This window comes from Sciurus carolinensis, chromosome 16 (genome assembly GCF_902686445.1).
Source record: "Sciurus carolinensis chromosome 16, mSciCar1.2, whole genome shotgun sequence".
In the NCBI taxonomy this organism is placed as follows: Eukaryota; Metazoa; Chordata; class Mammalia; order Rodentia; family Sciuridae; genus Sciurus; species Sciurus carolinensis.
In genome coordinates, this window is record NC_062228.1 from 33,008,690 (window position 1) to 33,026,790 (window position 18,101).

Here is an 18,101-nt window from a genome sequence, read left to right on the forward strand (position 1 = left end):
CAGCCTGTTCCATCAGCTCTGTCACCTTATCACTATTACTCAACGAGTTTATGTTTGGGGCAGGTGGCTAAGGCTGTATAGGTAAAGTGGAGTCAGTGACTCTAATGAGATATAAGGTGACTGACAAGCCAGTAATCTCTGCTGCCAAGAGGCCTTTTCCCAGGGTTCCGGTTGTACTGAGAGGGGAAGAAGGCCTTGGGCCAGTGACAATACCAATGGCTTGCCTTTTCCCTCATTTTGACTCATTACTCATGGTTAATAATAATTTTAGGCAACCAAAAAACTTAGAGTATCTCTGTGGCCTATTTCAGTTGGAGTTAGTATCAATCAACTGACCATCACGCCTCACAGCTACCTGATGCGGTTCAACGCAGGCAGCAAGGTGCCAAATACTACAAAAGGATACACCATCTCCAGGTATGCACACCACTGCCATTAAGTCGCACAGAAACTTCAGACGCAGCTTAATTTCAAGTACAATAAAACCTTTTTATAACTTGATCCTTTTTGTGTGTGCACTAGGTATGGAACCCGGGGCTTCAAGAATGCTTAAGGTCACACTATAAAACTGAGCTACATCCCCCCAGTTCTGATGAAATTTTTTAATGCTGAAACTGTAATAAGGCGGGTTGGCTAGGATGTCTTAGGACCAGTTACTAGGTTTCCATAAAGACTGATGCTACAGGGGACGAGTTTGTAGCTCAGTGATAGAGCGCTTGCCATGTGTGAGGCATTGGGTTCGATCCTCAGCACCACATAAAAACAAATAAATAAAATGAAGGTATTGTGTCCATCTACAACTAAAAAGATAAAAAAAAAAAAAAAAGGATCAGTGCCACAATGTCTCATAAATGGCCTCAGGACATCCATTACTAGAAGCACCACCATGCTTTAGAACCACTTAAAACAAAACAGGTTTGCTCTTTAACCTAGAGTTTCAAACCCAGGATAACCATTATTCACATGAAAGAAATTCTAACTATTCTGTATTGGACACTAACAACTAAAAACACAAATTCCACACACCTGAGATTTGTTGGTGCTGTTGGATGTGTTAGTGGTTTGGGTGCTCTGCATTTTCCCAACTGCCTGAGAGGACTCCAAGGACACATCTTGTGACCCTACTCGGTTCCCAGTAGACGGCCGGCAAAGTAGCTGTTTCGGGGTTTTGCATGGTGTCGCATCAGAATCCTAACACAAGCCATACAGTTTATAATGTAATGTACTGGTGATTTACATATTCAATATTCAGAATGAGAACAATTTCAGCTAAGTACTCATCAGAAGACTGATACATTTGGGAGTTCAGGAGACACAATGAGGATTTTACAAAACTAACTGCTTAGGTTTTCCTCATTTTACCACAGGGCTTCCGTTCATCCTCAGGTTCACTGTCCACATCACGTTTGTTAATAGTCTGTGAAGGAACTCACAGAGGTCACAGTGAATCTGCATTTTTACTTACAGAAAACAAGTCATGGTACCCTGGGAAGACCAAGGGTCGGAGGTCCCAGTCCTGGTTCAATATCTTTAATCAAATACAAGATGATGGACTGAGAGTCTATGATGACAGGTCCCCAAGCAAACGTGCTGCGGTACAGACCTACCACAGACAGTGGCTCAGCCCCATCTGCCGCTGACTGACTGGGTCATGACTATCTCTGCCCTTCACCCTGCAGCACTAGCCGTCAGTCCCTGACGCTCCAGCTCAAGGCTGTGTCTGCTTCTGCCCCCAACCCCCGATCCCGGTGTCTGAGGTATTCAGCTCAACACTCGGCCCCCCAGAGCACTGCTCCAGGATCCAGCAGGCGCACAGGGAGACTCTGCTCGTGAACAGGTATGACTCCATGATGACACATGCTCACCAGCAACAACATAAAATTACGTCCCTTACATTTTTACATTTCTTTTTATCACACACCTAATAAACTCAAAATTCAAATAATAGGTAAGTTCATTTTAAATCTGAAATAAATTTAAATTCACCTTGATAAAGAAAATTTAACTTCTGATGTAATTGACAAGTCAGTCAGGATAGAGACAGAAAAAAGATTAGAGGTTGGGAAAGAGGAATTGGGAGGAACTACTCCTAGTACAGGGGTTCTTTCTGGGGTGAAGGAAATATTCTTCAACTAGAGATTGGTTATAGCAGATAACATTGTGTAACATATTTAAAAACATTGAAGTTATACATTTAAAGTGGTGATATTTATGAAGTAAAAATTATATCCTTTTTTAAAAAAATTCAATCAAGAAGCTCAAAAACATTATTCTAAATGAAAGAAGCCTTATGAAAAAGAGTATATGTTGCATAATTTCATTTATATGAAGTTATGGAACAAGCAAAACTAATCTATGTTATTAGAAAATCAGAGTGGTTCCCTCTGAGGGTAGGACTTGGGGGTGATTAGCAAGCATCTCGAGGGAGCTCCTTGGGGTGGTGGTAACGTTCTACATCTTGTGAGTATGTAGGGTTACACATTTGAATGCATTTGATAAAAATTTAGTGGATATACAAAATTAGGATTTCCTTTAATGTCAATTTTATAGCAAGAGAAAAAACTACAAACTAATATTTAAGTCTTATTAACAATATACACTACAGAAGTTTGAAAGAAGTGTACAGAGGCCTGTAATCTGCTTTCAAATGGATCAAAGAATAAGAAGAGTTAGCGGACAGCAGGATGGATAGAAGGCAGGTATAGGACAGCAAGTCAGATGTTAATGGGAGAATCTAGTGGTGGACACAGAGACTTCACTAAAATTCTCTTTTGCTGTATGCATAAAAAAAGGTTGAGAAAAGGATAAGTGTTAAAGTTGTTAAAATTTCCCAGTAACAAGAAAAGGAAGCAGCTTTAACCCTCTGGGCAGAATGAACCCCATATAAGAGAGTGTGTAAGCACTGAAGCTTCCAAGAACCATATCTTTCATACTTACGACGTCACTAGAGCTGGACTGCGTGGCAGAAGAGGAGGACACTGGACCTGATGAAGAGTTTGAAGAGTGTTTACTAAGAGATTCCGAAGTTTTACTTCTACATTTTCCAAGGGCTTCATTTTCTTCAGACAGATTATTATTACATTTATCTAACTGCTGAGTATCTACTATCAAGGTAACACCATTTCCTGAAAGAGTGGCAAAAGATTGGAAAACGTTTCTTCCCATTAAAAACACAACACAGAAAAGCCTCTAAGACTCAGTCAATCAATCAATGAAAAAATTCTTACCATTACACGAAGGCTCAGGCCTATTCTGCAAGCCCCACTGCTTTGATATCCAATCTCTGTATGTGGCGACTTCATCCGTCACTCTAATTATTCTACCTAATATGCTGCATGTGTTTAATAAAAAAAAAAAAGAAAGCGTACATTAATTTGAAAATAAGCTACAACCAATTTTGACACAATGGGCTGATCTGAGTTAAACTTTTACCTCTCTGTTTCGTTGTTGGGATAGTACTTTGCTATTGGTGATACAGCGTGACTCAAAACAACATAGGCATAATCAAAGGCCTGTTTCACTTGCATGGCCCCATATGAACTCCTTCCAACATCATTACCTTTAAAAGAAATGTATATGTAATAGTCTGCTTGACTACTGCTTAATATGAATTAAGTGTTGACAAGCTTACTTTTGGGAGGGCATGGGCAAGAGTTATCCAGCTACAACTCCACCCAGAAACTGAGCTGTCAGTTGTTCCCTTAGTTCCCCAATCTCTGAACATGCAGTCTGTACTTATCACGATGTATAAACTGCCTAACAAGAACTCTCCTATCACACGTGTAAAGAGTAATGCAAACAAACAAAAAAAAAGTTTCCTATTCTCCCCTAGGAGTGAAATCAAGCTAAAACAGAGATACTGCAGGTTTTTTGATTTTTATTAGCTGTATACACATATTTTCCATGCTAATTTGTGAGGTCCTACAAAGCAAGAACTGTCTTACTGAAAAATCTTTTTTTTTTTTTTTTTTTTAAATCACTGAGTCACATCCCCAGTCCTTTGTATTTTTTATTTTGAAAGAGGGTCTCACTGAGTTGCCTAGGGCCTAAATAAGTTGCTGAGGCTGGCTTTGAACTTGCTATCCTCCTGCCTCAGCCTCGATAGTCGCTGGGATTACAGGTATGCACCACCACACTAGACTTACTGAAAAATCTTTGTCCCTTGCACAATACCTTTGCACAGAGAAGGCGTCCATTAAGTATTTCCTCAATGAATAAACAAATAGAACTATTAATGTTTATAAAACAGCTCAATAAGCCATAAAAGGGCTCCGAGGCAATTACTGTAGCTCTTCATTCCTTTTCCTGACTCATTCAAAGTTACACATTCAAGCAAATGACAAAAAGCACTTCCACTAAAACCCGATAATGTAGGATCTAAGTATTTTACAATTGCATCAGGAAAAGATATTGCCCAGAAAAACTAAGACACAAGCAAACAAATATAACTTCATGAAAGCAATTATTTTTTGTTCACTTTCAAGCCAATGCAAAACTGGAAAAAGCACAGGAGATTATGCAAAACTAGAGAGAAAAGAAAGCAGTCCAAAAGATAGTCTCCTTGAATTATGAATTTGGAGGTATACTACTACCAAGTTTATGCCTCTGAGGACTTCATAATCCTCCTTAAAGTCCTGGCTGACAACTGCTGTAATCACCAGCATGAAGAACAAGAAAATGGAAAAATGGTTGCCAAACTGAAGCTGCACACAAACCTACCCTGACAGTCAATACCTATTGCTCTTGGTTTTTAAGCGTCAAAAGGATTCTATTCCCAACTCATCTGAAGTCTGCAAGGTGTTTTACTAGGGGGTGTGCTCTATTTATTTCAGTATGTTTGCTCATGAAATATTTTGGGAAGGGGAAAAAAAGACAATAGAAATTATCTTGCATTTGGCATCTAAAGAGAGGCTAAAAGCACAAAATGCCTGACAATGCCCTCTCTTTGAACACCCACAAATTTACCTAATTTCAATACCTGGTTGTAAAGGATCTTCAATATAAAGCATTGATGGCCTGTAGCCATCTAGCATATTTTTCTGTACTTCATCTTTGGCCACATATGAACCACCATCCTTTATCCGGATGCCAGTCTTTAAATAATTGAAGTGTCGTCCATATAATTCAAAAAATTCTATTAAGAGAACACCATAGTTTGTATTGGGGATGCAAGCATCTTCCCTGGGATGTAACTAAAAAGAGGAAAAAAAAAAAAAAGGAAAAAAAAGGAAGAAATTATTTTGAATTTTCTCTAAATTATCAGGGAGGGGTTGACACCTTAACTTCTGTAAGTAGTAGTATTATAATTTTGGTTTAGCATAGAAATCAACAGAGAGGGGTAATAAACAGCTGAAGTGCTACGACAGACAACACAATAAAATAACCCCATGGGCACAAACTGGTGGGGTACAATTTGCAAGGCTGAATCCTGCCCCAGCATGCTGACAAGGCTGGCTTGGCCCACCACGTCAGGAGGTCACTCTGATCCACAGCAGAGTCTGCAGTTGGCAGCCAGCACCACACAGACGCATAAGACTCAGCTCTAACTCATCTTACCCACATTAGCAGGTCTCAATCTAGCTAAACAAGATTAGTGGCTTAGAAGATATTCTGATTTTTGCCATTTGTGCTATCGTTTGCAATTATGGAAACCAGGCTATACCTTTGCATGTTAAACACTGCAGTGAAATGTCTCAAAACTATTAGAATGTATGGGATTGAAAACAACAAATATTCTCTCCAGGACTTTTTAAATACTTACTGGCTAAATTATAAAAGGTATCCAGTTTAAGGAAAAAGTCATAAGTAATCAAGGAAAGCATTCCAATAAAGTTTGACTTACTTTCTTCCTGGAATGTTTTCTCAGCTGACTTATCTTACTTTTATTGAACACTAGCATGGCATACCCATACAACTTACCTGAAGGAAACTGACTGCCATTAAAAAGAGACTATAAGAACCAATTCCACCTGTGAATACTTCATTAAGGTCCCTCTGTAATAAGAACTGTTTCAATACTAAAACCAAGTATGGCAATACAGGATATTTCTGAAAAATAAATAAAATTATATTTTCAATAAATTTCTGTATCAGTAATAGCTCTAGGCAATTAGCAGTGGCATAAACTGGTCCTTACATTATAAAGTTTGGTAGAGATACGCAATATACTTAAGTTTCTGTTTTAAAGGTAAGTAATTTTTAAAAAAGTGAGTCGTAAGGGCTTTAAAACACAATAATATAAATAAAACACAATAATATAAATAACGGCACCCATACCCACTATAGGATTGAAACACTAAGTATATATATGATGATGCTCACTATGACCATGACCATATGATATTCATTTTTAAACACATAACAGAAATAGTACAAGGACAAAGTCTCTCAACTTCTTAAAGCACTAAATCAGTGGGATTCCAAAGAACCACTTTTCTTAGGTGGTTCATTGACACCATCTATGGTGGTTTAAGGTCCTTAAAATTACTCTGTTACAGCCCTAGAGCATGAACAGTCTTGCCTGCTGTTTACCTGTGGGCAATGACCACAGAGACTTCCTCTCTTTTCCACACTCTACAGGGAATGAGCAGGGCTACCCCTGAGCACACAGAGCTTGCCAAGATGTACAGCAGCAAGTTTGTCTTTTGCTCATACACTATATAGTGCTCTCCACAAGCCAGGCCCTCACCTGGGACACCGAGGGAAATAAAGCAGGCCAAACATATGGAAAGATATTATCCCTTCTTTATGCTTATCTTTGTTTTTTTGCTTTTTGCTTCGTTTTGTTTGTTTGTTTGTTTGTTTTTGTAGGGGGGTACTGGGGAATGAACCCAGGGTGTTGAATCACTGAGCTACATCCCCAGTCCTTTTTATTTTGAGACAGGGTCTCACTAAGTTGTGGAGGCTGGTCTTGAACTTAGAATCTTCCTGTTTTAGCATCCCAAATCACTGGGATTATAGGTGAGACATCTCAACCAGCTTTGTTATGGACTTTCTACAGTGAACACGAATGGCTTCCTTAAGGAAAAAAAACTTTATACTTTTCTAAATCATCTAAGAAGCAAGCATGGAAAAGAACAAAAATATGGAGAAATAAACCATAATCCCAGTGATCTGGGAGACCGAGGCAGGAAAATCACAAGTTTGAAGCTAGTTTTGGCAATTTAGTTAAATTCTCAGTACCACAAAATAGGAGGGAAAAAAAGGAAAAATGAGCATTTGTAAACATTATGGTTGAAATCAGGGTAGATATAAGTATATAAAGTGTTCTGAGGACAATGTTGCAAATTCTTCCCTATTTTGAAAGAAAATAACACAACAGGAATAAATTAAAATTACTTCAAGATAAAGTAAGGAAAACTGCAGGTACCTCCTTATAGGTGACTTGGGGATTAAAACAGAGAAAAGGCTTCCTAGGGAGATTCTTTTTTTTTTTTTTTTTTTTTTTTTTTTGGTACTGCTGGGGATTGAACCCAGGGCCTTGTGCTTATGAGGCAAGCACGCTGAGCTATATTCCCAGCCCATGAGATTCTTAATCTAAATTGTCAGAGGTTAAAAACTGACAGTTGTCAACTATGCAGCATGATCTCAGGCCTCACATCCCTATGCAGAGTATTTCTTCAAAAGCATTCTCAACCCTTAATTCTTACTTGAGGTCACATTATAATTACTGATCATTACCAGCAAATTCAAGGAAAGCAAAACAGGTACACAGAAGAGGGAAAAACATTTGTCAGCAACACTCATAAAAATAGCTTGAGAGTGGAGAACTCAGCTAGCATGCTCAGGGCCCTGGGTCCACTCTCAGCAACAGCAGGGCAGGTACTGGGGGTTTGGCAAAGGATAGCAGAATACAAACACAACCACAACAGACTCTCGAGACAAAATTACATTTACATTTCCCAACAGTTTCATCATACAGACACTATAGAGCCTCTGACCTTGGTAAAATCTTTGATGAGGTCTGCTGCTCTCACGCCATTCTGGACGTTAAAGCTGATATCAACTTTCACTTCAGTAAAAGAATCTGTTAATTTGATAATAGGTACCTAGAAAGAGAACAAAGGAAATATTGAAATTCTAGATCCAAATTAAAAGACAAAACCAGGGAATGGTTGGCGTCTACCCCTCTCATGAAGACATAAAACACTGAGTGTTCTGAATACTATGTACCACAATTAACGTCTACAGATACTTTACCATACATACTCAGCATTTAACCTACACGATACACTTATTAAGAATTTGTTTTGGTGTCCAAATGACTTAAGTTATTTATTTATTATTTATTTTTTATTGCACATATTTATGGTGTACAACACTGAATGTTTTTGAGATATATATATTTTGTGTGTGTGGTACTGGGGGGAATTAAAGCCAGGGACACTATACCACTGAGCTATATCCCCAGCCCCTTTCTTAAATTTTTTTTTTGAGACAGGGTTTCACTAAGTTAGTCACTAAGTTAGCCTTGAACTCATGATCCTCCTGCCTCAGCTTCCCACATATATTTATCTAAATATACATACTGAAGTGTTACTACAGTCAAGCAAATTAATAAGCTCTTTATGAAAAAAAATTTTTGGCAGTACTGGCAATAGAACCCGGGGCCTTGTACCAGCTAGGTATGTGTTCTCCCACGAAGCTACATCCTACCCCCCTTTAAAAAAAAAAAGTTGATGGACCTTTATTTTATTCATTTATTTATATGCGGTGCTGAGAATTGAACCCAGTGCCTCACACATGCTAGGCAAGTTCTCTACCACCAAGCCACAACCCCAGCCCCGCCCTACCCCTTTTTTAAAATTTTATTTTGAGACATAGGGTCTCACTAAGTTGCCCAGCCTGGCCGCAAACTTTTTTTTTTTTTTAATATATTTTTAGTTGTAGATGGACACAATACCTTTATTTTATTTATTCATTGTTTTTTTAAATGTGGTGTTAAAGATTGAACCCTGTACCCTCACACAAGCCAGGCAAGTGCTCTACCACTGAGCCACAACCCTAGTTCCTGGTCTCAAACTTCTGATGCTCCTGCTTCTGTCTCCTAAGTGGCTGAAATTACAGGTGTATGCCAGTATGCCTGGCACTGCATCAATTCATATGGTTATATTAACTGGCATACAGTTGCATTGAGAAGTTTGAAGTCACATAACAAAAACCTTAAAATATTATATACACTTAGGAGTACAATTTCCAACTCATAAGATTAAAAATTATCAATACAGGCAGCAAACATTTCATATCACCAAACTGTTTCTAATAAGAAAACCGCTAGATTCTTCACACACAAATAGCCCATAAAGTCACAGGAAAAGATTATAAAACATAAGGACTACTCTCAAATAAAAACTGATCAGATGATTTATATCAGATATTACAAGCTCATAAAGTAATAACTGATTTCACCATGCATTAGAAAACTTGGGCCGGTCTGCATGTGGTGGTGCCTGTAATCCCAGAAAACTTGGAGGCTAGGGCAGAGGGACTGCAAATTCAAGTCAGCTGGGGGTGTAGTAGCTGAGACAGACACCCCTGGACTTAATTGCCAGTACTGCAAAAGAGAAAACTTGGGCCAGCAAACTTGTGTGCAGAATTGGGTCTCCAAATTGTTTTCCTATGAAAACTATGCTGTTTTCTTAAACCTAATAGGCAAAATAATAATAGAACAAACCAAAAATTTCTAACAGATGTATGTTTCTACACTGAGTCTCCATGAAAGTTCTTTAATGGTCAGTCCAGCTAAGGTTGAAATATGATCTAATCTACAAAACATCAATCATATATATTTTTTCAAGGACACAATACAATGGCAACATCTGTGTAACTATAAACTGCTTAATATAAATCCACATTTTTATTATACTTTTTATACTTTAAAAATTCCATAGTACTATGTATGAAAACATTGGGTTATTTCTTAAATAAATGCATAGCCAGAATACAATAACTTGTTTCGCAAACAACACTGTTCACATACAAGCAGTGAGACATTCACAAAATCAAAGATTCACTGACTCACAGTCCAATTGTGCTCACAAACACTGAAGTTTCATATGTAAACAACTAGAGATGTTAAGAACTTACAGTTGCTTTGTCTAGAACTTTCACCGAATCCTCATCTGCAACTTTGTGTTTCCGAAGGGCTTCCTCCAGGGTCCAGAGGGGTAGGTTCTCCCACTTCCCAAACACCACAAGATCGATGTCACTGAACACAGAGAACAGATGCGAAAGTTGTTGAGGAAGCAAGAAACAGCACCTGTCTTACATCAGATCACACTTTTAGACTTCATGTTGGTACAATGAAAACTATGTCCCTTCCTGCCCAATGAAGACCACGTGCAGTGCTGCTGGGTTTTAGGGAGGAAGTGAAGGCTGATGATTTTAACACCACTTCTTCTCAGTCATATCACAGAACACAGGCCTCAGGAAGTGGTGATTTTGAAAGAAAACTTCAAAATGCTAGTTAATGTTTTTCATAAAGGTTTCTGGTCCTAAAGACTTTGCTATCTAGATGAGATTAACTGTGACTTAAGAAATATTAAGTGCAAAATACAAGTTGAAGAGCAGGGTCTGGCTTGTACCATTTGTGTGAACACACACATCCATCCTTCTATCTGCACAACTATCTGGAGGGACATATGAGAAACTGGTTATCAGTGACCGTTCCAAAGAGAACATGGGCAGGGGTAGGAGTGTGCTTTTTCTAAATCTGAACTATGGAAATGCACTACCTAATCATAAAATTTAATTAATTATTTTAGAATGATTTTTTTTGGCTTTTGCTGAAGCTCAGAACCTAAATAAGGAAAATTATCAATGACCTTGAAGTTGAACGTTTTATGTACAGCTTATGCAGGACAAGGACAGTACTGGAAAGAGTGAAAATTGCTAGGATATACCCGCTTCAGCACATTTTAAAAGTTGGGAGAAAGTAGACCAAATCAAGCTCAAACAAAAAACATGATGGAATAGCCAGGCGCAATGGCCTAGACTTATAAAACCAGCTAACTGGGAGGCTAAAGCAGGAGAATTGCAAGTGTGAAGCCAGCCTGGGCAATTTAGCAAGACCCTGTCTCAAAATAAAATACAAAGAATTGGAGATGTGACTCAGGGTAGTGTGCCGTGGATTCGATCCCCCCCACACACACACACTATGGAATGGTTTTCCATTGTAAAGACTGTAGCTTAAGAGAGCAAGGACGCAACCCTTCAGGGAAACATCATCGTCCTCAAAAAGGGGTCCTCCCAGGCTATGGTTCAGTAGAGCCCTCCTTAGAAAAGACTGAACAAGGGTCCCAAAAGGGCCAAAACCTTCCTCAGAGTTTTGTAGCCTGAATGTCTGGGTCAGGATGCTGAAACTACAGCTAGTTGCATGAGTTCCTCACTAAAAAAAAGAGAGAGCGAGACTCACATCCTGGAGTATATCCAGGTCCACACCATGATCACGACACTACAGTGGGGAGGTCATGGGGCTGAGCAGTTCTCTGTAGGGTAGTCAAGTTCTAAAATTAGTAACCAATTGATTCTACCGCTACATGTTGCCTTTTACATTTCTCTGCAACATTTCAGTCTTGATAAGATAATCAGAAATAACATTCTACTTTAAGGTAAAGCAAATAAAATTCAGGTAAATGAAATTTCATTTCATATATCTCACTATTTTGTTTCTATTTTTACACATTCAACAGACAAAATGTACATACTCTATAAAAATGTACAATCCATCCATTGAAAGCTTCATAAATGTACTAACCTAGTAGGTAAATACAGGCCAGTTTTAAAACTTCCAAATATCTGGACCTGAAACAGAAAAAGAAGTTATTACATCTAGGTATCAGCTAAGGCACCACACTAAGGAGAAGTGCAGGTCTTGGCTACCCTCTACTGGTACTGTTTAGTACTACAAAGGCATTTTTTCTAACCACACTTTCAAAAGGTAGGGATTCTGTACCTTAGAGGCAGACGTTTGGAATACAATTTAAATATATCTGGTTCAAATATGAAACATATAGACTAAAATAGAAAACTTTCAAAAGCAATATTCAGGTCACTAATGTTCCTTTATAATTCAGGTAAACTCATAAATCCTTAAATTTTTGTTCTCCAAGAGGGAGTTTTCTCACAGATCACTGTTAGACTACTTCAGTACAGGGCCAGCACTGGCCTACAGGCCTACCACAGAGAAAATCAGCGCTGTAGCAGAAAACCTGGGTGCACTTGATCTCAACTCGCAGAGAATGGTGGGACTGGATAAATGATGGGAAAAACAGCTCTTCCTTTGGGGTGAGGTGGACCCAGGAAGTTAGCCAAGTGTTGTGTTCTGCTCTGGGAAAAAATATAAATACACAAATAACTAAATAAAAAGGGCTAGGCATGGTGGTACACACCTGTAATCCTAGGTACTTAGGAGGTTGAGGCAGGAGGATCCAAAGTTTAAGGTAAAGCTGGGCAACTTAGCAAGAAAGACCCTGTCCCAAAATAAAATTTTAAAAAGGGCTGGGTGTGTAGCTTAGTGGGAGAGCCTAGCATGTGTGAGGCCCTGGATTAGATCTCCATTACTGAAGGGGGAAACGAAATAAAACAAAACAAAACCCTCAAAACAACAAAACATCAACGATAAAATCTGCCACCTGGGAAGGATGAGGCTCAATTCAGATCAAGGTTTCTTAACCTCAGCAATAAGGCCATTTGTTGTGGGGCTGTATTGTTCTCGGTGGTATGTTGAGTTGTCGCCCTGTCTCTGCCCACTAGATGTCAGCAGTGTTTCCCAAGTCATGATAACCAAAATGTCTAGACACTGCCAAAGGCCCCTGGGGAGCACAATCAGTCCAGCTGAGTCAGTTGGATTACACAAGAAGCAATAATGCTGCACGTAGTAGCTGCTCAATAAAATACTAGTGTCCTCCATTCTTCCCTTTACCTACAGTGCTGCACTTGAAACCCCTTTGTTTTGCCAACTAGACAAAAAGACTTCCCCCACCCAGGACAAGGTCTAAAGAAAAACTAAAGGACATAACATAAGGAATTCTAATAAATTGCTATTTTTAAGTACAAAATTGTAGACTAGATCCTAAGACCAAGAATAAAGTATTAACTTAATACCAATAACAAAAAATACAAATAAGTGAAGAAGAAATTGTGGGCAAATATTTTGTTCAGTGAGTGGAGACTGTACTGGGACAAAGCGTTGGGTCAGAGAGTGGACAAAGATAGCAGTTTCAAGAGCAGGGCCAGGCAAGCTGGCACATGCCTGTAATCTCAGAGGCTTGGGAGGATGAGGCTGGAGGCTATGTTGGGCAACTCAAAGAGACCCTGTCTCAAAACTTTTAAAAATTAAAATAAAAGGGGTTGGTATAGCTCAGGGGTAAGGTGCCCTTTGAGTTCAATCCTTAGTACCATGAGGAGGGTGGGGGAAGGAAGAATATGGCTTATGCCCCTAAAAGAGCTTAAGTGACAAATGCCTGCATGACATTTTCATTCATCTACAATTACAATGTTTATGCTGGCAAATGGAACAAAATAGCAAGAGGGTTTTAATAAATTACATGCAATAACAAATGACTACAATAAGGCTAGATTTGTCTTCTCTTTATACTTAGTAGTTGTTAACTAGTACCCCCCCCCAAAAAAAAAAAAAATCTAAGTAAGGCATCTGAGTCAAAAATCACCAAGCCCCAAATTTTAAAGGTTGTAGAAAATTATTTCCCTTTAAAATTTAGTTAGACCTTAACTCTTACAAAAGCACTTACACGGCAAGTGGGGTCTCTGCCTGCGACACCAACAGGTAAGCTTCCAGACCAAGGACAAAGACCCTACCCTACCCTAACCCCAGCTGCCCGCACGAGGGACTCACGTCAGCGCTGGGCCAGAGCTCCTTAATCACACTCTCGATCCTGCTCACCACCTCCATCCGCATCTTCTCCTCCTCAGGCCTGGGAGACATGTATTCATAAAAATCACTGATTTCTTCATGCAGACTGAAGACAAAAGCAGAAAAAATATGAGCAGGCCAATCTAATGAGAGAGCAGTTTCTTAAGTAATTTTCTCTAATTAAATCCTACAAGATAACTCAGTTGATGACCTTACATTCATAGATTTTTACCTTAATTTTAATGTTATATCTCATGCTAAGGTAAAATTGGAATGTACAGAATTTAATCAAAAAGCCAAAATAATTAAATGAAATTTACGAAGTCCCTGTGTAGAACACTTGCTGGCTGCTGGTGATTTTAAAGAATGAAAACAAAAATGTGCAGGCCCTGGTCTCTGCCTGTCCACTTAAGATTCAGCAGACACAAAACAAGGTGCCGACCCTAGGGGAGGCAGGCGGGCTTCCGCCGGTGGGGGCTGACCGCCTGCTCTCTAACCAGCGCTGCACAGAGAGCAGAACAGTAGTCTCACGGTATCTGCTGAAGGAGTTAAGCCTCAAGCGAACAAGTCTACCAGTGTCTGGAGAAGACTGGCCAGCAGGCAAGGGCTCCTCGAAGGGGTTCAGAGACAGTGAAGCCTAAGGCAGTGAGCAAGTGCAAGGGCTGTGGTGGGAGACTCTTCTGGAAAGGCAGACAGACTCTGGGCAGGGCAAACTATGAACAGCATCTAAGGTCTGGCTGCGCAGGGGAGCGGCTCAGTGGTAGGCCACGACTTAGCACAGCAAGGCCCCGGGCTCAATCTAAAGCACCGCAAAACAAACGAAAACGCAGCTCCAGCTCTCCCCTGTGGCGACGGGAGCTCTTCCAATGTTTCTGAGGGACCAGGGAACGGCTGCAAAAACAGTGCTTTAAGATGAAACTGGCAACTCTGCAAAGAATGCATCGGCAAAGGGATGAGACTGGCGGCAAGAACAGGTCATGGAGGGCAGGTTAAAGATGAGGCCGGGATGGAGGCAGGAGAGGAAGAGGCTGCAGAAACATCACGCACAGGTCTCAGGACGTGGGCAGGGCTGAGCCTGAGGGACCAAGCAATGGGCTGGAATCGATGCTGCGGGACAAAGGAGGATAAAAGCAGCACTTCTTACAAAGTCCTTGAGACTGTGGAAAGCCACCGTGGGAGGGAAGTGAGGGAGGAAGGGACGGTGAGAAGGCATGCCTAGAGAAGCGGCTTGCAGGCTTTCCCTCCGCGTACATGCGGAGCGGCTGGCGCAGGTGGCAGGAAAGCTGGAGGAGGCCAGCAGAGCCTGCAGCCATGGCCCATCCCCGCTCCAGAGCAGGAAGACGCAAGACCAAAAGTGGTTTTGAGGAAGTAAAAAAAAAAAAGAATCTGTGTCCCAGCCCCCACTGGCTATAACTTCTGCCACATGGAACACTGATGACATTATAAAAATGTGACTGATGAAGCAATCGGCAGTTCCTGTCTCTTTCTATTCCTTTTTTTTCCTTTAAGATAGAGTCAAAAACCTTAAGTTGTAGACTTGAGTTCTGTCTGCAGGCAGCTGTGTTCCCTTGGACAAGTGCCTGTGGCACTTTGTGCTTGCCAGCCCCTGTGTGCTCAGGTACAGCAGGGTTGGCAAGCAGGAGACTTTTCAGGCTGTGAGGCGTGATTTACCAAAAGCATTCTGCCCGTCTGCCATGAAATTCTGCATCAAACTTAAACTCTAAAACTCCAGAGTTCTGTAGGTGAATCCAGAAAGATATCCTGGTGGAGTCGAGTTTTTCCTTGGTATGTTTCTATAACAGGATGATCTTTAAACTTCCAGTGTTTGAGGGTCTGCTTGTTTGTTTGTTTAAATTCCCAGGTTTTACTCTATTCTCTAAGGTAATCCCCTTCTGCTCCTGACAGACAACAGCTGAAAGAAAAGTCGCAAGAGTGGACAGCTCGCGCTGCTCTTCAGCACAGGCCTGATGGCAGCGGTGAAGACCACGAATAAAGAGCAAAGCAAATGAGTGCTTCTTGTCTCATTGGATGGTTTGCTATGAGTTATCAGAGTTTGTTTGTAGTTCTAAGATCTCTATAAAATATTTGCATTCTAACCAGTGAAAAAACCTCCAAAATTTTAACTGCATCTACATAGGTCCATTTTCTAATTCAAACCCAGGCAAAAGATACTTAGCCCAACTAGCAGTTAAAGTCCTAAGAAACTGAGTGATAGTTCATTTTCTAAACATTACTGAGTGCATATGTACAGGCCCTAGAAGGAAAGGGTTTGTCTAATATGATCCTTGCCTTGGTAACTTCCATTCAACAATGAAAAGAAAAGCTTGTCTGAAGTATTTTGTGGAGGGTGCAATGTACGTTCTGCACTGTTCCACCACAAGCAGGTTTCAGACAGAAGGCACTGCCTTGCAAGGCAGTGAAGTCCCCAGCGCTACCAGTGTAAATGAGGAAACCAGATGACCCTGAGGCAAACAAAGGTCCATAAAAAGGATTTCTGAACTAGGGCAAAGTTAACAGAAGATCCTAATAGTCGCTTTTCAGCACAAGAATTCTAGGTGTATTAACATGCTAATTATTATATGTTTATAAGATAAGCTCTTAAAACAGGACTATCCTAAACACTTAATATTCCATGGAACCATCTTCCTATTTAAGGAAAAATGGTTTTGTGGGTTGTTGTTGTATTTCTTTTATTGATGAAGATCTGCTGTATTAGAAAGGGGGAAGAGGACTAAAGGGGAGAGCAGGGCTATGTAAAGCAAAGGCATACCTGAACAGCAATGGCAGGAGACCCCAACTCAGGCCTGCCAGGATCATCCTACCACACCAAGTACAAGTCTTGCTGTTTCCCTATATCTACCTAGTCATATCCTACATATGTAAAATGGTACTTATGTAGGATATGTAGAACAAATAAATAAGAAATCTCAGGTCAGATGTGGTGGTGCATGCCCCAAACCCCCAGCAACTCAGAAGGCTGAGGCAGGAGGATCCCAAGTTCAACATTAGCCTTAGTGACTTAGTGAGACGGATCTCACAAAAAATAAGAAGGGCTGGGAATATGGCTCGGCGGAAGGCACCTGTGGGTTCAAACCCCGTACTGAATTTAAAAAAGAAATCTTGGTACGTGTAATCAACTTCTAGTATAGATTTTTAAAATATTCTGTGGGATTCCATTTTACTGTCACAGTGTCTTGCATATCTAAGTGTTAAAAAATATGGTAGGAACTCAATTGTTTTTCAATGCCTACTTTACTCTTGGTAGATCTTTAAGTGCCATAATGACTGGATAAAGGGAGGAAACTAAAGACATTTTGTAAGCTTGTTTTCACATGTTAATGGTACTTTAAGCCTCTGAAATCAACCAACCACACAGAGAAATCTTCATTTTCTCCCATGTTTGGATCAAAATTCAGTACGATTAAATTATTAAGTGTGAGAGATAGAAAGTCTGGTGGTTCATTTTCAGAATCTAGTATTCCGCCTTAACTGGATCCAATTGTAGCCTTTCCCCTTTGCCCGCCCAAATTCTAAGATTACCCAATCGCCTAGATTGTAACCCCGAACTCCTCCAATCAGAGTGAAGGGCAGCACCACCACAGATCAGAGATAGAAGCAGAGGGACTTCCTGCCCAGGCGCACCTAGCCAGGTTCTGTAGCATGTCCTTCTGCCAAAAGCAAAGGTTTACCTTGCCCACCCTCTTTTGAGCAAGTCCTGAACAGCACACACTCAGCTTTCCAGTTTCTCATACGAAGTTATAAAATACTGTTCTTCTATGATCTGAACAAATGTGCCCCCCCACCCCTTTCCTGGTATACAACACCTAAAATCCTGGGAATCTCCAAAGCATAGTTTTTTGTATGCTAATGAGCTGACTGATGGTTGGCAGCACCTAGGTAGCTTTAGGATGGGGGCTGGTCACCAGAAAGACTAAGGCAGGGTTACAGAGTTAGAGTTGGGCTTCCAACCCCACCTCCTGACCTCAAGGAGAGGGAGAGGAGCTGAAGGGAGAGTCAATCACCAATGGCCAGTGATTTAATCAATCGAGCATCCACAAAAACCCAAAAGGACTGGGGTCTGAGATCCTGCAGATCGAGGAACATGTGTGAACTTCCACAAAGGTATACACTTCCAAGTGCAGAGAAAATGGCAACTCCCAATTCCATAGGGACAGAGCTCCCTTCCAGACCTCACCTTATGTGCCCCATCGCCTGGCTATTTACTTGT

General features: G+C 40.5%; 1 protein-coding gene across 3 annotated transcripts in view; it reads right to left on the reverse strand.

The window, feature by feature from the left end:
* The window catches only part of Tent4b (terminal nucleotidyltransferase 4B), a 64,788-nt gene that overhangs the window by 3,026 nt on the left and 43,661 nt on the right, over positions 1-18,101 (reverse strand). Inside the window, exons 2-11 of one of the 3 annotated variants that reach the window (XM_047528285.1) lie at positions 13,856-13,979; positions 11,756-11,802; positions 10,087-10,207; positions 7,941-8,048; positions 5,920-6,048; positions 4,979-5,192; positions 3,433-3,559; positions 3,228-3,331; positions 2,938-2,984; positions 1,027-1,191 (exon numbers count right to left, since the gene is read on the reverse strand). In XM_047528285.1, the coding sequence (XP_047384241.1) occupies positions 1,027-1,191; positions 2,938-2,984; positions 3,228-3,331; positions 3,433-3,559; positions 4,979-5,192; positions 5,920-6,048; positions 7,941-8,048; positions 10,087-10,207; positions 11,756-11,802; positions 13,856-13,979 (1,186 nt within the window). Of the gene's footprint in view, positions 1-1,026; positions 1,192-2,937; positions 3,126-3,227; positions 3,332-3,432; positions 3,560-4,978; positions 5,193-5,919; positions 6,049-7,940; positions 8,049-10,086; positions 10,208-11,755; positions 11,803-13,855; positions 13,980-18,101 lie in introns of all 3 variants that reach the window. The other 2 variants (XM_047528284.1, XM_047528286.1) reach the window with 2 other exon arrangements.